This window comes from Diabrotica virgifera, chromosome 6 (genome assembly GCF_917563875.1).
Source record: "Diabrotica virgifera virgifera chromosome 6, PGI_DIABVI_V3a".
Lineage (NCBI taxonomy): Eukaryota > Metazoa > Arthropoda > Insecta > Coleoptera > Chrysomelidae > Diabrotica > Diabrotica virgifera.
This window is the reverse complement of record NC_065448.1, coordinates 102,221,138-102,236,235: the sequence shown is the minus strand read 5'-3', so window position 1 is coordinate 102,236,235 and position 15,098 is coordinate 102,221,138. Positions and strand designations below refer to the sequence as shown.

Genomic DNA, 15,098 nt, shown 5'->3' with positions numbered 1-15,098 from the left:
AATTTTTCCGAAACAATGCATATTTTCGTTCTAATTGCACTCCCCTATTAAAATTAGAACTGAGAGTAAGAGCTTTGAGATGGTACGTGTTCTCGATACTTGAATATGGACTTGAAAGCTGAACACATAAAATATGCTCTGTTGAAGCAAGAACTTACATAAGTAAGCTACAGTCATTTGAAATGTGGTGTCACAGAGTGATGGTTAGAATAGAATGGACACAGAAGGAAACGAACATGGAAGCATCGCGAGAAACGGGAAAAAAGTACCAAAATAATGAACACAATAAAAATAAGAAAGTTAAAATATCTGTAACATTCTCCTAAGAAGGAGAGTGTCATTATTGAAGAATTTAAGGGCCTGATTTAAATGCAGTTCTATAGAACTCTTTAGAGCAGAGGTAGATTGAGTAAAGATAGTGATAATGATATCCAACCTAAGATTGGGAGAGGGCACTTAAAGAAGAAGACTTGCTTACTCCGTGGCGTAGCAACTCTTCGTGGGTTTCAGCCGCCTCGATAAAATGCTTCCACCACTTCTCTGTCTTGAGCTGCCTCCATCCAGTTCTCCACACCTATAATAGCTTTGAGGTCTCCTACTATATTATTATCTCGACACCGGAGTTGAGGACGTCAACGTTGTATTCTTCCAGTTAGGACTTTCTCCCATACCGGCCTCACTGTTCTTTCGTTACAATGTCTTCTGAGGTGTTGTACCCATTGGCGTTTTCTGGAGACTTTATTTCTTTTATTATGTTGGCGTCTGGGTGTAGTCCTTCCAGCTCTTTGTTAGTCCTTATTCTATATTGTCCTGTTTCTTCATCAAGCAAAGGCCTAAAAATCTTTCTTAGGATTTTTCTTTCCCAAACAGGTTGCATGTTCGTTTGCCTTTGTCTGTCTCCGATTGTCTTTGTTATCGTCTACGGTTCGCTCCCATACATCACTACGGGTCATATTACTGTTTTATATAGTTTTATCTTTGTACATACTGTTAATAGTACAAAAATAAACGATTGGTCATTCAATTTTAGTGTGCTGTAGGTCTGCAACCATTAATTCGTATGCGAATGCGAGTAGTATATAGAAACGCATGGTTTGCGTATCAAACTGTAAAAAAATGTTGTAGAAAATTTTAAGAGTGGAAGACAGAATATCAATGGTAAGCTCCGAGTTGCCAGCCTCAAGTTGCCAAAGTAGTGAACAAAAAATCTACAATAGCCCGATCAAAGAACAATTTGACCCCCAAAAAAATAAAGGAAGGACGAAAATTTGGGAATAGGTAGGTAGTTGAAATTGTCTTGTAACGAAAAAGCGATGGACTACCCCAGCTAATTGAAACAATATTCGAAAATATTACCTCAACTAACCAAGATAGCCATCGTTACACCCTTAGCTTAGCTCAGTCACTCAGGTGTGTGTTCGTCTTGTCCTAACCTCAGATATGAACTATGAAAATTGGAATGGAAGCAAACAAAACATAGTTTTTAACTAATCATGTTTATTGTTCATAAAGATATAATAAATAAAATGACTTAGTAAATTGCATTAACAAATGTATTTAAATTCTTGCCAAAAACTAACAATTCTGGATTATACTTATGGCTTTTGGTAGCTGATGGTATCTTCTTGATGTCGTATGGTATTGCTGCTGGTTCTGCAACGGGCTCTGGGGTTGTAGGTGTTGTATTCCACCAGGCCTACGGATGTTGGTCGTTGCAGTCTTGGTTATGTGGTTGCAGCCCTGATGACATGGTCCTCGTTGTTGTATCGCCGGCGATTTGAGGGTTGTTGAAACTCCCGGAGGGAGAAAAGTGGTTTCTTTCCAAAAAACTATAAAATAGAGACACATATCAATCATCAAGAAGAAAAACCAACGTGTGCCATCTGCCGTTCTAATCGTCAGAAAGAGTAGCAGACGACAAGAATAAATCAAATGAAATTTAGATGAGAATAGTTAAAATTCTGATTACTAAACGTGCATACATGTAAATTAAAAGATAATTATATTTGAAACTAAAATATCAGAACACATGGTCTGACATTGGAAGTTAGGTTAGATAAAAAACAATTAGAAAAACTGTTAGACGGAGAAATATAATCACTGTAAGAAATTATTAAAAAAACTATTTGTAGCTCACCCCAAGAGGAAGATGATTTGTTGAAATAGAAATGATTTATTTTTCGAATTACATGCCTTTTTAAGGATTAATTTTTCCCTTCCAGTGTATGTCAGGGAGTAGGGGGTCAAGTCGATGAAGTGACACTGTCATTGAAAACGACGTTTAAAATGACAACCAAGTACTATGAAGTAGCGGCATGTTCCGTATTGAAAATACAGATATTTGGAGAGTATGAATATACGAGGTATGTTCAGTATGATGATTTAAATGAAAGAGATATATTAAATAGAAGATAATAAAAGAGGGTAATAAAAGAGAGCGCCAACCGATTTTTAAAGGGGAAAATGGGTAAACCAATTAGAAGAAGATAATTATTAATGAAATATTAAAGGAAATAAGGTAAAATAATTATTTAAAAATAAAATATCAAATATGTGACGTTTGTAACGTTACACACTCCTCTCACCCATCAGAAAAATTTTGAACACACGTGAGAAATTTTTCTCACAGAAAACAGGAATGTTACACACTCCCTCCACTCATCAGAAAAATTTCGAAGACAGGTGAGAAATTTTTCTCAAAGAAAATAAGAAGACATAGTTCTAACTAGAAATAAATATATGCAGTAGTAATCGTTCAAAACAAATCAAAAATAAATACTCATAATAAAGTAATTATTAAGTCAATGTATATAGTTAATTTAAATTATTAATCATAAAAAATTTTAAAGTACCAAAATAATTTTCAGATGTTACTCTGGGGAAAATAAAAATATTACCCAATGAATTGTAGCATTCATCACACTATAAAATATTTATTATAAATAAATGACATCAGAGAATATCTATCTCTGGGTAAAAAAAATAAATGTACTTTAAAAAAGTATGAAATTAATTCAAAATTATAAAGACTTATCGTATAAAGTGTAAGTAATAATCAAATTTAATTAATAATCCAAAAGTAAGTAAGTAACTATAGTCAAATAATGTAGACATAATAAAAATGAATTGCATTGCAAATATTCTGGTATTTATATAAAATAAAAGGCATATAACCAAATTTAAGTAAATATAAGGGATATCACATCCTATATAAAATAAATAAATAGCTATTGGAGCTACTAACAACAACTGAATCTCGAACAAAATAACAAGTACTCGGATAACAAGTACCTAAAGTAAGGTAATAATATAATAATCAATATGATAAGGTGAGTAAAAGCATATAAGTAGATAAAGATAACATAAGTATAATATGATAAAAAGAAATGCAAGTGCAACTATAGATAAACCATTAAAAAAAATAAGTACCAACTATATGGAAAGCCAAATAAGACAAGGTTCTACACCAAAGGGTTTGAAAAAACTGCATAAAACCAGTCCTAAAAGACTTAACCAATAAGTTAATAAAGAGAGAGAGAGATAATGATACATAATGCAAATGCTACTTCCATCAAATGCATACCAGGGATCTACACTAAAGAACAAAATATATGTATAAAAATGCATAAATATGATTTGCAAAGATGGAAAATAACAAATGCTAGTAGCTAAACTACAATCATACTTCAAAGCGCCACAATTCTACACCAGATTTCTAAAAGTAGATATGCATAGAATTGTTTGAACTCCAAAAGAAAAAATTTATAAAAGACATCATCCTAAAAATAATATACAGCATTAAACTGTATATCAACAGTCATTAAGACCAAAAAAACGGAACTCAGACTCAATAGATCTGGCCCAACCCTATGGATAACTTATATGTACCCTAGGAAAAAAAACACTAGGTGTCTATGCAGCTATATATAAGCCATACACAACTTATAAGTGCCGGATGAGGCTTTCATGCTAATCTGTATCAAAAATCAGTACAACACCCAAAATAAAATAATAAAACAATAATATATAGATAAATAGGGCATTGTTAAATAAAAAGATGTTAAATATAATGTTTATCATAATTAATATAAGTGCAATAATGCAAAAAATTGAAAAATGTAAAATATCATGCTTTACGAACAAAAAATTTTGTTTGAGATCCAACACAAGAAGAAGAAGAAGAAGAAGAATGATTTAAATTAATATTCTGAATACGTAAAGAAGAAGAATAAGAATAAAATACCTTAATGAAAGAAAAGAACTTGAAAATTGTCCTAGTCTTTACTATACAAGTAAAGTAGTGTATACCATCCGAACAAAAAGTTCGACGGAAACAACAAAATTTTTGGTAGTTGTATAAAATTGGTAATAAATATATGAAAACAACTAGGAAATGTAAGAATAAGTAAAAAGTAATTGAAAATAAGTAATAAAACAAGATTTAAATGCACTTTAGAGTACACAGAAGTACCTATGAAAAGAACGCAGAAGAAATAGTACGTATAAAAAGTACAGAAAATATGACAATAAATGGAAAAATCCTCTTGGGTTTTGGAAAGTTACAATAAAATAAGAAAGTAATTAAAGAAGAACTACCAAAAAAAACTGGTTAAATTGAAAAAACAGAAAAAACACCATGTGGACATTACTATCAAGGTTCTAACATAAAAATTAGCCAAAAAAAGTAGGTAAAAAGTATCAAAATGTTAAAAATACCAATATTTGCAACTGTAAATGTATTTTAAATCAATTATGCTGAAATATATAATTAAATTATTGAAACTGGTAATACTTTTTGACCCATAACATGTGAAAATATATAAAAATTAGTCAAAAAGGTAGTCAAAAAGTACCAAAATAGATAATATATATAGATTTACTGCAAAAATTGAATATAAAAATGAAATATAAGAAAATAGTATTTATTAATGCTTGTTGTCTGCTACCAAACCACACACTCACAGCTCGATTCCTCGGATAAGACAAGTGCGTTGGTGCGCCAGTGTAACGAGTAAGCTCACACATGAGAAACGTTGCGGCGCCAGTGTAACGAGTAAGCGATGGACTACCCCAGCTAATTGAAACAATATTCGAAAATATTACCTCAACTAACCAAGATAGCCATCGTTACACCCTTAGCTTAGCTCAGTCACTCAGGTGTGTGTTCGTCTTGTCCTAACCTCAGATATGAACTATGAAAATTGGAATGGAAGCAAACAAAACATAGTTTTTAACTAATCATGTTTATTGTTCATAAAGATATAATAAATAAAATGACTTAGTAAATTGCATTAACAAATGTATTTAAATTCTTGCCAAAAACTAACAATTCTGGATTATACTTATGGCTTTTGGTAGCTGAAGGTATCTTCTTGATGTCGTATGGTATTGCTGCTGGTTCTGCAACGGGCTCTGGGGTTGTAGGTGTTGTATTCCACCAGGCCTACGGATGTTGGTCGTTGCAGTCTTGGTTATGTGGTTGCAGCCCTGATGACATGGTCCTCGTTGTTGTATCGCCGGCGATTTGAGGGTTGTTGAAACTCCCGGAGGGAGAAAAGTGGTTTCTTTCCAAAAAACTATAAAATAGAGACACATATCAATCATCAAGAAGAAAAACCAACGTGTGCCATCTGCCGTTCTAATCGTCAGAAAGAGTAGCAGATGACAAGAATAAATCAAATGAAATTTAGATGAGAATAGTTAAAATTCTGATTACTAAACGTGCATACATGTAAATTAAAAGATAATTATATTTGAAACTAAAATATCAGAACACATGGTCTGACATTGGAAGTTAGGTTAGATAAAAAACAATTAGAAAAACTGTTAGACGGAGAAATATAATCACTGTAAGAAATTATTAAAAAAACTATTTGTAGCTCACCCCAAGAGGAAGATGATTTGTTGAAATAGAAATGATTTATTTTTCGAATTACATGCCTTTTTAAGGATTAATTTTTCCCTTCCAGTGTATGTCAGGGAGTAGGGGGTCAAGTCGATGAAGTGACACTGTCATTGAAAACGACGTTTAAAATGACAACCAAGTACTATGAAGTAGCGGCATGTTCCGTATTGAAAATACAGATATTTGGAGAGTATGAATATACGAGGTATGTTCAGTATGATGATTTAAATGAAAGAGATATATTAAATAGAAGATAATAAAAGAGGGTAATAGAAGAGAGCGCCAACCGATTTTTAAAGGGGAAAATGGGTAAACCAATTAGAAGAAGATAATTATTAATGAAATATTAAAGGAAATAAGGTAAAATAATTATTTAAAAATAAAATATCAAAGATGTGACGTTTGTAACGTTACAGTCTCTTATTATATTAGAAAAAGTTTACAATTTTACATCCCCTCCATTTTACAAACATTGAGGGGAATAGCCCCCTCTCGAAGGTGAAAAAAAATACATTCGAAATAAGTCCAGAATTGGATAAAATGACTTATTCTAAGCAACTTTTGTTCTATAGAATTTTTTCATTAAGTCAATACTTTTCGAGTTATTTGCGAGTTAATATGTTCCTGTTTAACAAAATAAAACATGTTTTTGGACTGTTTTTCGGAGATAACTCAAAAAGTAAGTATTTTAGCGAAAAAAATATTCATAACAAAAATATAGCTAATAAAAAATTGAAAAAAATGGTGTATACTTGAGGTCTGTAGACCCAGTAGAAGCAGAGTTGCAGCTAATGAAATTAGGTTCCTCTTCGTCAAATTCCAAATCTAATATTTCAATGTGAAATAACCCAAAAACGGAGCACTTTTCGAAAAAAAATCATTTTAACTTTTTGTAAGTGTTTTATAAAGGTTTATTTTTGTTTCCTAGAAAAACTTATAACATTAAGAGTAAGTTAGTTACGCTCAAAATATTTTTGTTCCCTTTTATTTTTTGGTGAAAAAATCGCGAAAATCACCCCTTAATTAGTATCACAAATAAATTTTATCATTACCACTTCACAAGTTATTTTGTCTATGTATTATTTATACGATCTGTAAGTTTCATCGGTTCAAAGTGCTTCTTTTTGAAAAAGCTGTAGTTAAAATGGCTTGAACGAGTAACTAATCACGAATTTAGGCAAATTTTGAACAGTCATGGCGTAACCAATTTTTGTCTAAGAAGAAAACAAAAATTCAGAAATATTCACAAAAGCAAAACGTGCATTTTACTACTCTTTGAGAATTTTAGTATTACTAATATTTTTTAAGTTAATTCCATAAACAATTCCGATTTTTGTCAAAATTAAAAAAAAATCCTTTATTTTAACCCATTTTTTTTTTCAAAACTGAGCACTTTGAACCAATGAAACTTATAGATAATATAAACTATGCATAAGTAAAGTAACTTGTGTAGCGGTAACGATTAATTTTATTTGAGAAGCTAATTAGGGGGTGATTTTCGCCATTTTTTTACCTACTTTTTGAGTTATCTCCGAAAAACCGTTCAAAAACATGTTTTTTTTTTGTTAAAATTGAACATTCACTCGCTAATAACTCGAAAAGTATTGACTTAGTAAAAAAACTCTATAGAACAAAAGTTGCTTAGAATTAGTCATTTTATCCAATTCTGGTCTTATTTTGAATGTATTTTTTCACCCCCGAGAAAATATTTTTCACCCCGTATTTTCCAATTTGTATAAAATTGAGGGTATGTAGAATTGTAAACTTTTTATTATATAATAATAGACAATTTCAACTACCTATTCCCAAATTTTCGTCCTTCCTTTATTTTTTTGGAGGTTTCCGTAAAATATTTTGTTCCCTGATCGGGCTACAACGTATATTAGAATATCCACCCTATTAAAGTTTAGATTGATCGCCTTGTGACGTCCTATTTCTTCATCAAGCAAAGGCCTAAAAATCTTTCTTAGGATTTTTCTTTCCCAAACACGTTGCCTGTTCGTTTGCCTTTGTCTGTCTTCGATTGCCTTTGTTATCGTCTACGGTAAGCTCCCATACATCACTACTGGTCGTATTGCTTTTTTATTATAGTATATTATATTATACGTCTTCTTAGTAGTACAACAATAAACGAGCGGTCGTTCAATTTTAGTGTGCTGTAGGTCTACAACCATTAATAATTCATATGCGAATGCGAGTAGTGTATAGAAACGCATGTTTTGCGTATTTAACTGTCAAAAAATATTGTAGAAAATTTTAAGAGTGGAAGACAACAGCTCAATGGTAAGCCCCGAGTTGCCAGCCTCAAGTTGCCAAAGTAGTGAACAAAAAATCTACAATAGCCCGATCAAAGAACAATTTGACCCCCAAAAAAATAAAGGAAGGACGAAAATTTGGGAATAGGTAGTTGAAATAGTCTCTTATTACATTAGAAAAAGTTTACAATTCTACATCCCCTCCATTTTACAAAAATTGAGGGGAGTACCCCCCTCTCGAAGGTGAAAAAATACATTCAAAATAAGACCAGAATTGGATAAAATGACTTATTCTAAACAACTTTTGTTCTATAGAATTTTTTCATTAAGTCAATACTTTTCGAGTTATTTGCGAGTTAATATGTTCCTGTTTAACAAAATAAAATATGTTTTTGGACTGTTTTTCGGAGATAACTCAAAAAGTAAATATTTTAGCGAAAAAAATATTTATAACAAAAATATAGCTAATCAAAAATTGAAAAAAATGGTGTATACATGAGGTCTGTAGACCCAGTAGAAGCAGAGTTGCAGCTAATGAAATTAGGTTCTTCTTCGTCAAATTCCAAATCTAATATTTCAATGTGAAATAACCCAAAAACGGAGCACTTTTCGAAAAAAATTCATTTTAACTTTTTGAAAGTGTTTAATAAAGGTTTATTTTTGTTTCCTAAAAAAACTTGTAACATTAAGAGTAAGTTAGTTACGCTCAAAATATTGTTGTTCTCTTTTATTTTTTGGTGAAAAAATCGCGAAAATCACCCCTTAATCAGTATCACAAACAAATTTTATCATTACCACTTCACAAGTTACTTTGTCTATGTATTATTTATACGATCTGTAAGTTTCATCGGTTCAAAGTGCTTCTTTTTGAAAAAGCTGTAGTTAAAATGGCTTGAACGAGTAACTAATCACGAATTTAGGCAAATTTTGAACAGTCATGGCGTAACCAATTTTTGTCTAATAAGATAACAAAAATTCAGAAATATTCCCAAAAGCAAAACGTGCATTTTACTACTCTTTGAGAATTTTAGTATTACTAATATTTTTTAAGTTAATTCCATAAACAACTCCGATTTTTGTCAAAATTAAAAAAATCCTTTATTTTAAACCCATTTGTTTTTTCAAAACTGAGCACTTTGAACCAATGAAACTTATAGATAATATAAACTATGCATAAGTAAAGTAACTTGCGGTAACGATTAATTTTATTTGAGAAGCTAATTAGGGGGTGATTTTCGCCATTTTTTTACCAAAAAATAAAAAGGACCAAAACTAATATGAGCGTAACTCACTTACTTTTAACGTTAGAAGTTTTTTTTAACAAAAATAACCCTTTTTTAAACACGTTAAAAAAGTTGTAATCAATTTTCCTCAAAAAGTGCTCCGTTTTTTAGTTATTTCACATTGAAATATTCAATTTGGAATTTGACGAAGAAGAACCTACTTTTCATTAGCTGCAACTCTGCTTATACTGGGTCTGCAGACCTCGCGCATACACCTTTTTTTTCAGTTTTTTATAAGCTATATGTTTACTAAGAATATTTTTTTCGCTAAAATACTTACTTTTTGAGTTATCTCCGAAAAACCGTCTAAAAATCTGTTTTTTTTTTTGTTAAAATTGAACATATTCACTCGCTAATTACTCGAAAAGTATTGACTTAGTAAAAAAACTCTATAGAACAAAAGTTGCTTAGAATTAGTCATTTTATCCAATTCCGGATACTTATTTTGAACGTATATTTTTTCACCCCCGAGAAAATATTTTTCACCCCGTATTTTCCAATTTCTGTAAAATGGAGGGTATGTAGAATTGTAAACTTTTCTTATATAATAATAGACAATTTCAACTACCTATTCCCAAATTTTTGTCCTTCCTTTATTTTTTTGGACGTAAAATTTTGTGTTCCCTGATCGGGCTACAACGTATATTAGAATATCCACCCTATTAAAGTTTAGATTGATCGCCTTGTGACGTCCTATTTCTTCATCAAGTAAAGGCCTAAAAATCTTTCTCAGGATTTTTCTTTCCCAAACACGTTGCTTGTTCGTTTGCCTTTGTCTGTCTTCGATTGCCTTTGTTATCGTCTACGGTCCGCTCCCATACATCACTACTGGTCGTATTGCTTTTTTATTATAGTATATTATATTATACGTTAGGGTGGTTCGAAAAAAACTTTTTCTTTTATTTCAGATCGCTACAGTGTGCAAAAGTTGCCATTGGTATAGACTTGAAAAAAGCACTAATTATTATTTTTTTATTAATTTGTCTTCCGGTCGCGCAATGCCTTCGAAATTAGCAAAAATGGTGAAAAACTTTAATTTTTCAAATTTATTTTTTAAACAGGCCAGATGGTTTTAATTGCGTTCCTATACTAAGCATTATCTACTAAAAGTATGTAAAATCAATATAAATGCACTTATTATACTTTTGTTTCATATCTTCCGGTCGCGCAACATAATACAAAATGAGTAAATTTAGTAGTTTTTGCAAAATTTCAAAGTTTGACTGTTTTAATCATACGACTTTTAGAGATGCTATAGTTTAATTCAATTACAATAATATATTTAAAATCCAAGCATATAGGATAAATTTTGATATTCAAGTGGAGTTCGGTCGCGCAGCTTCGTCAAAAACAGCAGACTACCGAGAGGCGAGGCGAAAGTGATGAGTGCCAGCGAAGCGCGCGCAGCCACAAATAGAGATACATGTGGGAAGACCTCTACAATGGAGTATTTGTCTTCTCCATTACAACGAACTGCCATTCCGCCACCTTTTCCAACACTTAGATGGAAATACAACAGGCACAATAGGATATCCGGACCGATTGGAAAGTCCCTACCTGATTGTGGAAGACTACCAGTTTTTGTTGATTTTAATCTTATCGATTATGAGATTCAAAAAATTGAAAATCGGATTCTTAGCAAGGATCGATTGTACTTGCTTGAGATATCAGAAGTCGTCAAGTTAGGACATTGTTCAGAAAAATTGTGGTACGTGATCCTGGCCCAATTCAAAGTTGGCATCGCTGAGCGGTGCACTAATGTGGTTCTAATATAGCCGTCGCTGGAACTGTGTCCACACACTTTACTTGAAGCTTCGGTCACTAGCTTAACGCATCTTTCAACTGCCTGTGTATGGCATGGGAAAGTATCTATACTCATAACAGGCTTGAAGTCATTGCTCACATACTGTTTTATCTCTTCATTAGTCAATGTTCCTAGCAGTGGAGAGAAGTCAGTGTACTGGTGTTCCATTTGATAATTTCATAATACTATTTAGCTTCAAACTTTAAGTTTGATCGTTTAAAGGTTCTGATAGAGTCACTTTCACATATTGTTGGCTTCTCCTTCATGATACACCTAAAGCCCAGCTCTCGGATATGGTTTCTTTCATCAGTTACCATAGCCAACAGTAAATTTTCGGGTGGACAAAGTAAGCATTCTGTTGTAAAACGTGATCAACAACTTGAAGAAGTTCTTTTGGTAACAACCTTGAAGATTCAATGATTTGAAGATTCATCTGTGAATTTGTGGTTTATTTTTGTGGCAAACCACATAGGCATATTATAACTTTTGAGAATGAATGTGACAATCTCTCTCAGATTTTCAGAAGGGTTGGGCACACTGATCTAGAAACGCAAAACCCTGTTAGCAGTAGCAAGCCATCTTGAATGTGACGTTGGGCTAGGATCACGTACCCGCTACAAAGTCTTCTGAACAATGTCCTGACTTGATGACTTCTGATACCTCAAGCAAGTACAATTTTTGGTGCTTGCTAAGAATACGCTTGTCAACTTTTGGAATCTCACAATCAATAGGATTAAAATCAATAAGTGGTAGTCTTTCACAATCAGGTAGGGCCTTTCCAATTATTGGTCCGGAATATCCTATTGGGCCTGTTGTATTTTCAGCTAAGTGTTGAAAAAGGTGGTAGAATGGCAGTTCGTTACAATGGAGAAGATAAATACTCCATTGTAGAGGTATTCCCACATGTATCTTTATTTGTGGCTGCGCGCACTTCGCTGGCATTCGTCACTTTCGCCTCGCTTCTCGGTAGTCTGCTGTTTTTGACGAAGTTGCGCGACCGAATTCTATTTGAATATCAAAATTTATCTTATATGTTTGGATTTTAAATATATTATTGTAAATGAATTAAACTATAGCATCTCTAAAACTCGTATGATTAAATTGCACTAAACAGTCAAACTTTGAAATTTTGCAAAAACTACTAATTTTACTCATTTTATATTATGTTGCGCGACCGGAAGATATGAAACAAATGTATAATAAGTACATTTATGTTGATTTTACATACTTTTACTAGTTAATTCATGGTATAGGAACGCAATTAAAACCATCTCGCCTGTTTAAAAAAATATATGAAAAATTAAGGTTTTTCTCAATTTTTGCTAATTTCGATGGCATTGCGCGACCGGAAGACAAATTAATAAAAAAATAATAATTAGTGCTTTTTTAAAGTCTATACCAATGGCAACTTTTGCGCACTATAGCGATCTGAAATAAAACAAAAAGTTTTTTTCGAACCACCCTATTATACGTCTTGTTAGTAGTACAAAAATAAACGAGCGGTCATTCAATTTTAGTGTGCTGTAGGTCTGCAACCATTGATAATTCATGTGCGAATGCGAGTAGTGTATAAAAACGAATGGTTTGCGTATCTAACTGTCAAAAAATATGGTAGAAAATTTTAAGAGTGGAAGACAGCAGATCAATGGTAAGCCCCGAATTGCCAGCCTCAAGTTGCCGAAGTAGTGAACAAAAAAATCTACAACGGATATTAGAATATCCACCCTATATTCCAGATTAATCGCCTTGTGATTTTCTCATCTTTGGCCTATCGAAAAAGGCGCTAAACAGTAATCGTTTTCAGTCGGACAAAAAAGTGTAAAATGACGTAAAATAATTTTTCTAGTAACAGCTCGAAGAACAATAATTCTTTAAGCAGTTTATACATCGGTTTGTAAAACAATGGGATATGGGCTTTAATTTTAGTGGTAACTATTTTTGGATATATTTACCAATAAGTTTTGTCTGGGTCAAAAGTCAAAGATGTGTTTCAATTGAACAAGTCTCGTAATTTAGGCATGAAGCGCTTGATAGTAGAAGAGATCTAATTCAGATTAGTTTCTTAAGAAAAAAGTAGATAAAAGTATAAGTAAAGCTACGATAAACCAAGTAAACTTGTAAAACTGGCTTTACGTAATCCGGATTTAAAAAGATTAAACTTTAGAATGTAGTCAAACTATTAAATATTTAAATGTAACTTCTACATTTCTATTCATAAAAACTATTAGAAAGTTTACTTTCAAATTTGGTTCAATTAAGTAATTAGTTCCAAAAAAATTGTTATTTGCTTTCCTATTATCTCGGCTCTAAAAAATGATCTTGCATTTAAATTTAGAGGGTCATGTCCAACTTGTGGAAGGTTTAGATACTAATTGTAAATAGGTTTCCCCTTTTCTTGGTACTATACAGTGAGGGGCAAAGCTATGGAATAAATTCATTTTTTCGAGAATATTCGACTTTGGAGACAAATCCAGGAACAAGTCAAGTTATGATATACGATTTTTAGTTATGATATTTTGGTGCTAGTGTTCATTTGTTCATTAAACACTAAGAAAACAAAACGTATGATGATATCTAAGAAGGAACAACAAATTGAACGGATCAATGTGAACCGTCAACGAATAGAAAGAGTAAAAACATACACCTACCTTGGTACGAACGTCAATGAAAATTGGGCCCATTCCCTAGATATCAAACGTAAGTTAGCTGGTTAGCGACAAAGCAAAATCTGCATTTAAAAACAAATGGCTAAGCTATTTAAATGACATGATTTATCAACGTTATATTCATCAAAATCAGATCACTACGACACTATACAGGGTGTCCAGAATCTCTACCCACAAACGACGACAGGATATTCCTCAGGTAATTTTAAGACAATTTAACCAAATTCACCTAATCCGAAAATGCTTCCTAAGAAAGCTAGAGCTCTTTGAAAATGGCATCTTGTAATTATTTTTTCTTAAATACCTCAAGAACGCGTCTAGTTAGAAAAACAAAAATTGGTACGCATATTTATCTTCCAGAGATAAATCGATTCCATCCATTGCGAATTTATAGTACCGGTCATAGGCATCCGTAACGGTTATTTTATCGCATAATTGTTTGTCTTTAAATTTTAAGCATCTTTCACTTTGAATTATGAAATTGTGAGGTATTCTAGTACTAAAAGGTACTCTTGATTGAAGTCGGTAAGACACAACGTTTTCTAGAAAAATCGATTTGAAAATTTTTCGTCTCTTGAATTTGAAAAAAAATTGAAAAATTTTTCAAAAAAAACGGTGTATTTTACCAACTTAAAGCAAGAGTAACTTTTACTACTAGAATACCTCATAATTTAATAATCGAGTGTCAAAAATGCTTAAAAATTAAAGACAAAAAAGTTATGCGATAAAATAACCGTTGTCCTACCCCGCCGCATATGACCGATACTAGATATTCGCAATTACTGAAATAATATCTATATACAATGTAGATATATCTATATAAATATACAATATTACTGAAATCGATTCATCTCTGGAATATAATTAAACGTACAAGTTTTCGTTTTTCTAAATAGTTTTTATTTTAATTTTTCTTTTTTTAAATTTCAAAATTCGATCGTTGAATTTTTTTTTTTAAATTTAAAAAACGAAAAATTTTCAAATCGATTTTTCTAGAAAACTGTGTATCCTATCGACTTAAAACATGAGTATCTTTTAGTACAAGAATACCTCACAATTTAATAATCTCCAGAGTCAGAAATGCTTAAAAGTTAAAGACAAAAACGTTATGCGATAAAGTAATCGTTGAACTACCCAAAACGGACGCCTATCACCGGTACTAGAAATTTGAAATGAGTGGAATCG

At 31.9% G+C, this 15,098-nt stretch overlaps 1 protein-coding gene across 2 annotated transcripts; it reads right to left on the bottom strand.

Moving 5' to 3' along the window:
- Positions 1–1,477: 1,477 nt before the first annotated feature.
- LOC126885900 (uncharacterized) lies at positions 1,478–6,314 on the bottom strand. 2 transcript variants are annotated; one of them, XM_050652692.1, is made up of 2 exons: positions 5,328–6,314; positions 1,478–1,829 (listed from the first exon to the last, which is right to left on the bottom strand). In XM_050652692.1, the coding sequence occupies exons 1-2, from the start codon at positions 5,602–5,604 to the stop codon at positions 1,576–1,578; spliced, it is 531 nt and encodes a 176-aa protein (XP_050508649.1). In that variant the 5' UTR covers positions 5,605–6,314; the 3' UTR covers positions 1,478–1,575. The 2 variants fall into 2 exon arrangements, with proteins under 2 accessions (XP_050508649.1, XP_050508650.1); XM_050652693.1 differs by having other exon boundaries at positions 5,343–6,314.
- Positions 6,315–15,098: the final 8,784 nt, after the last annotated feature.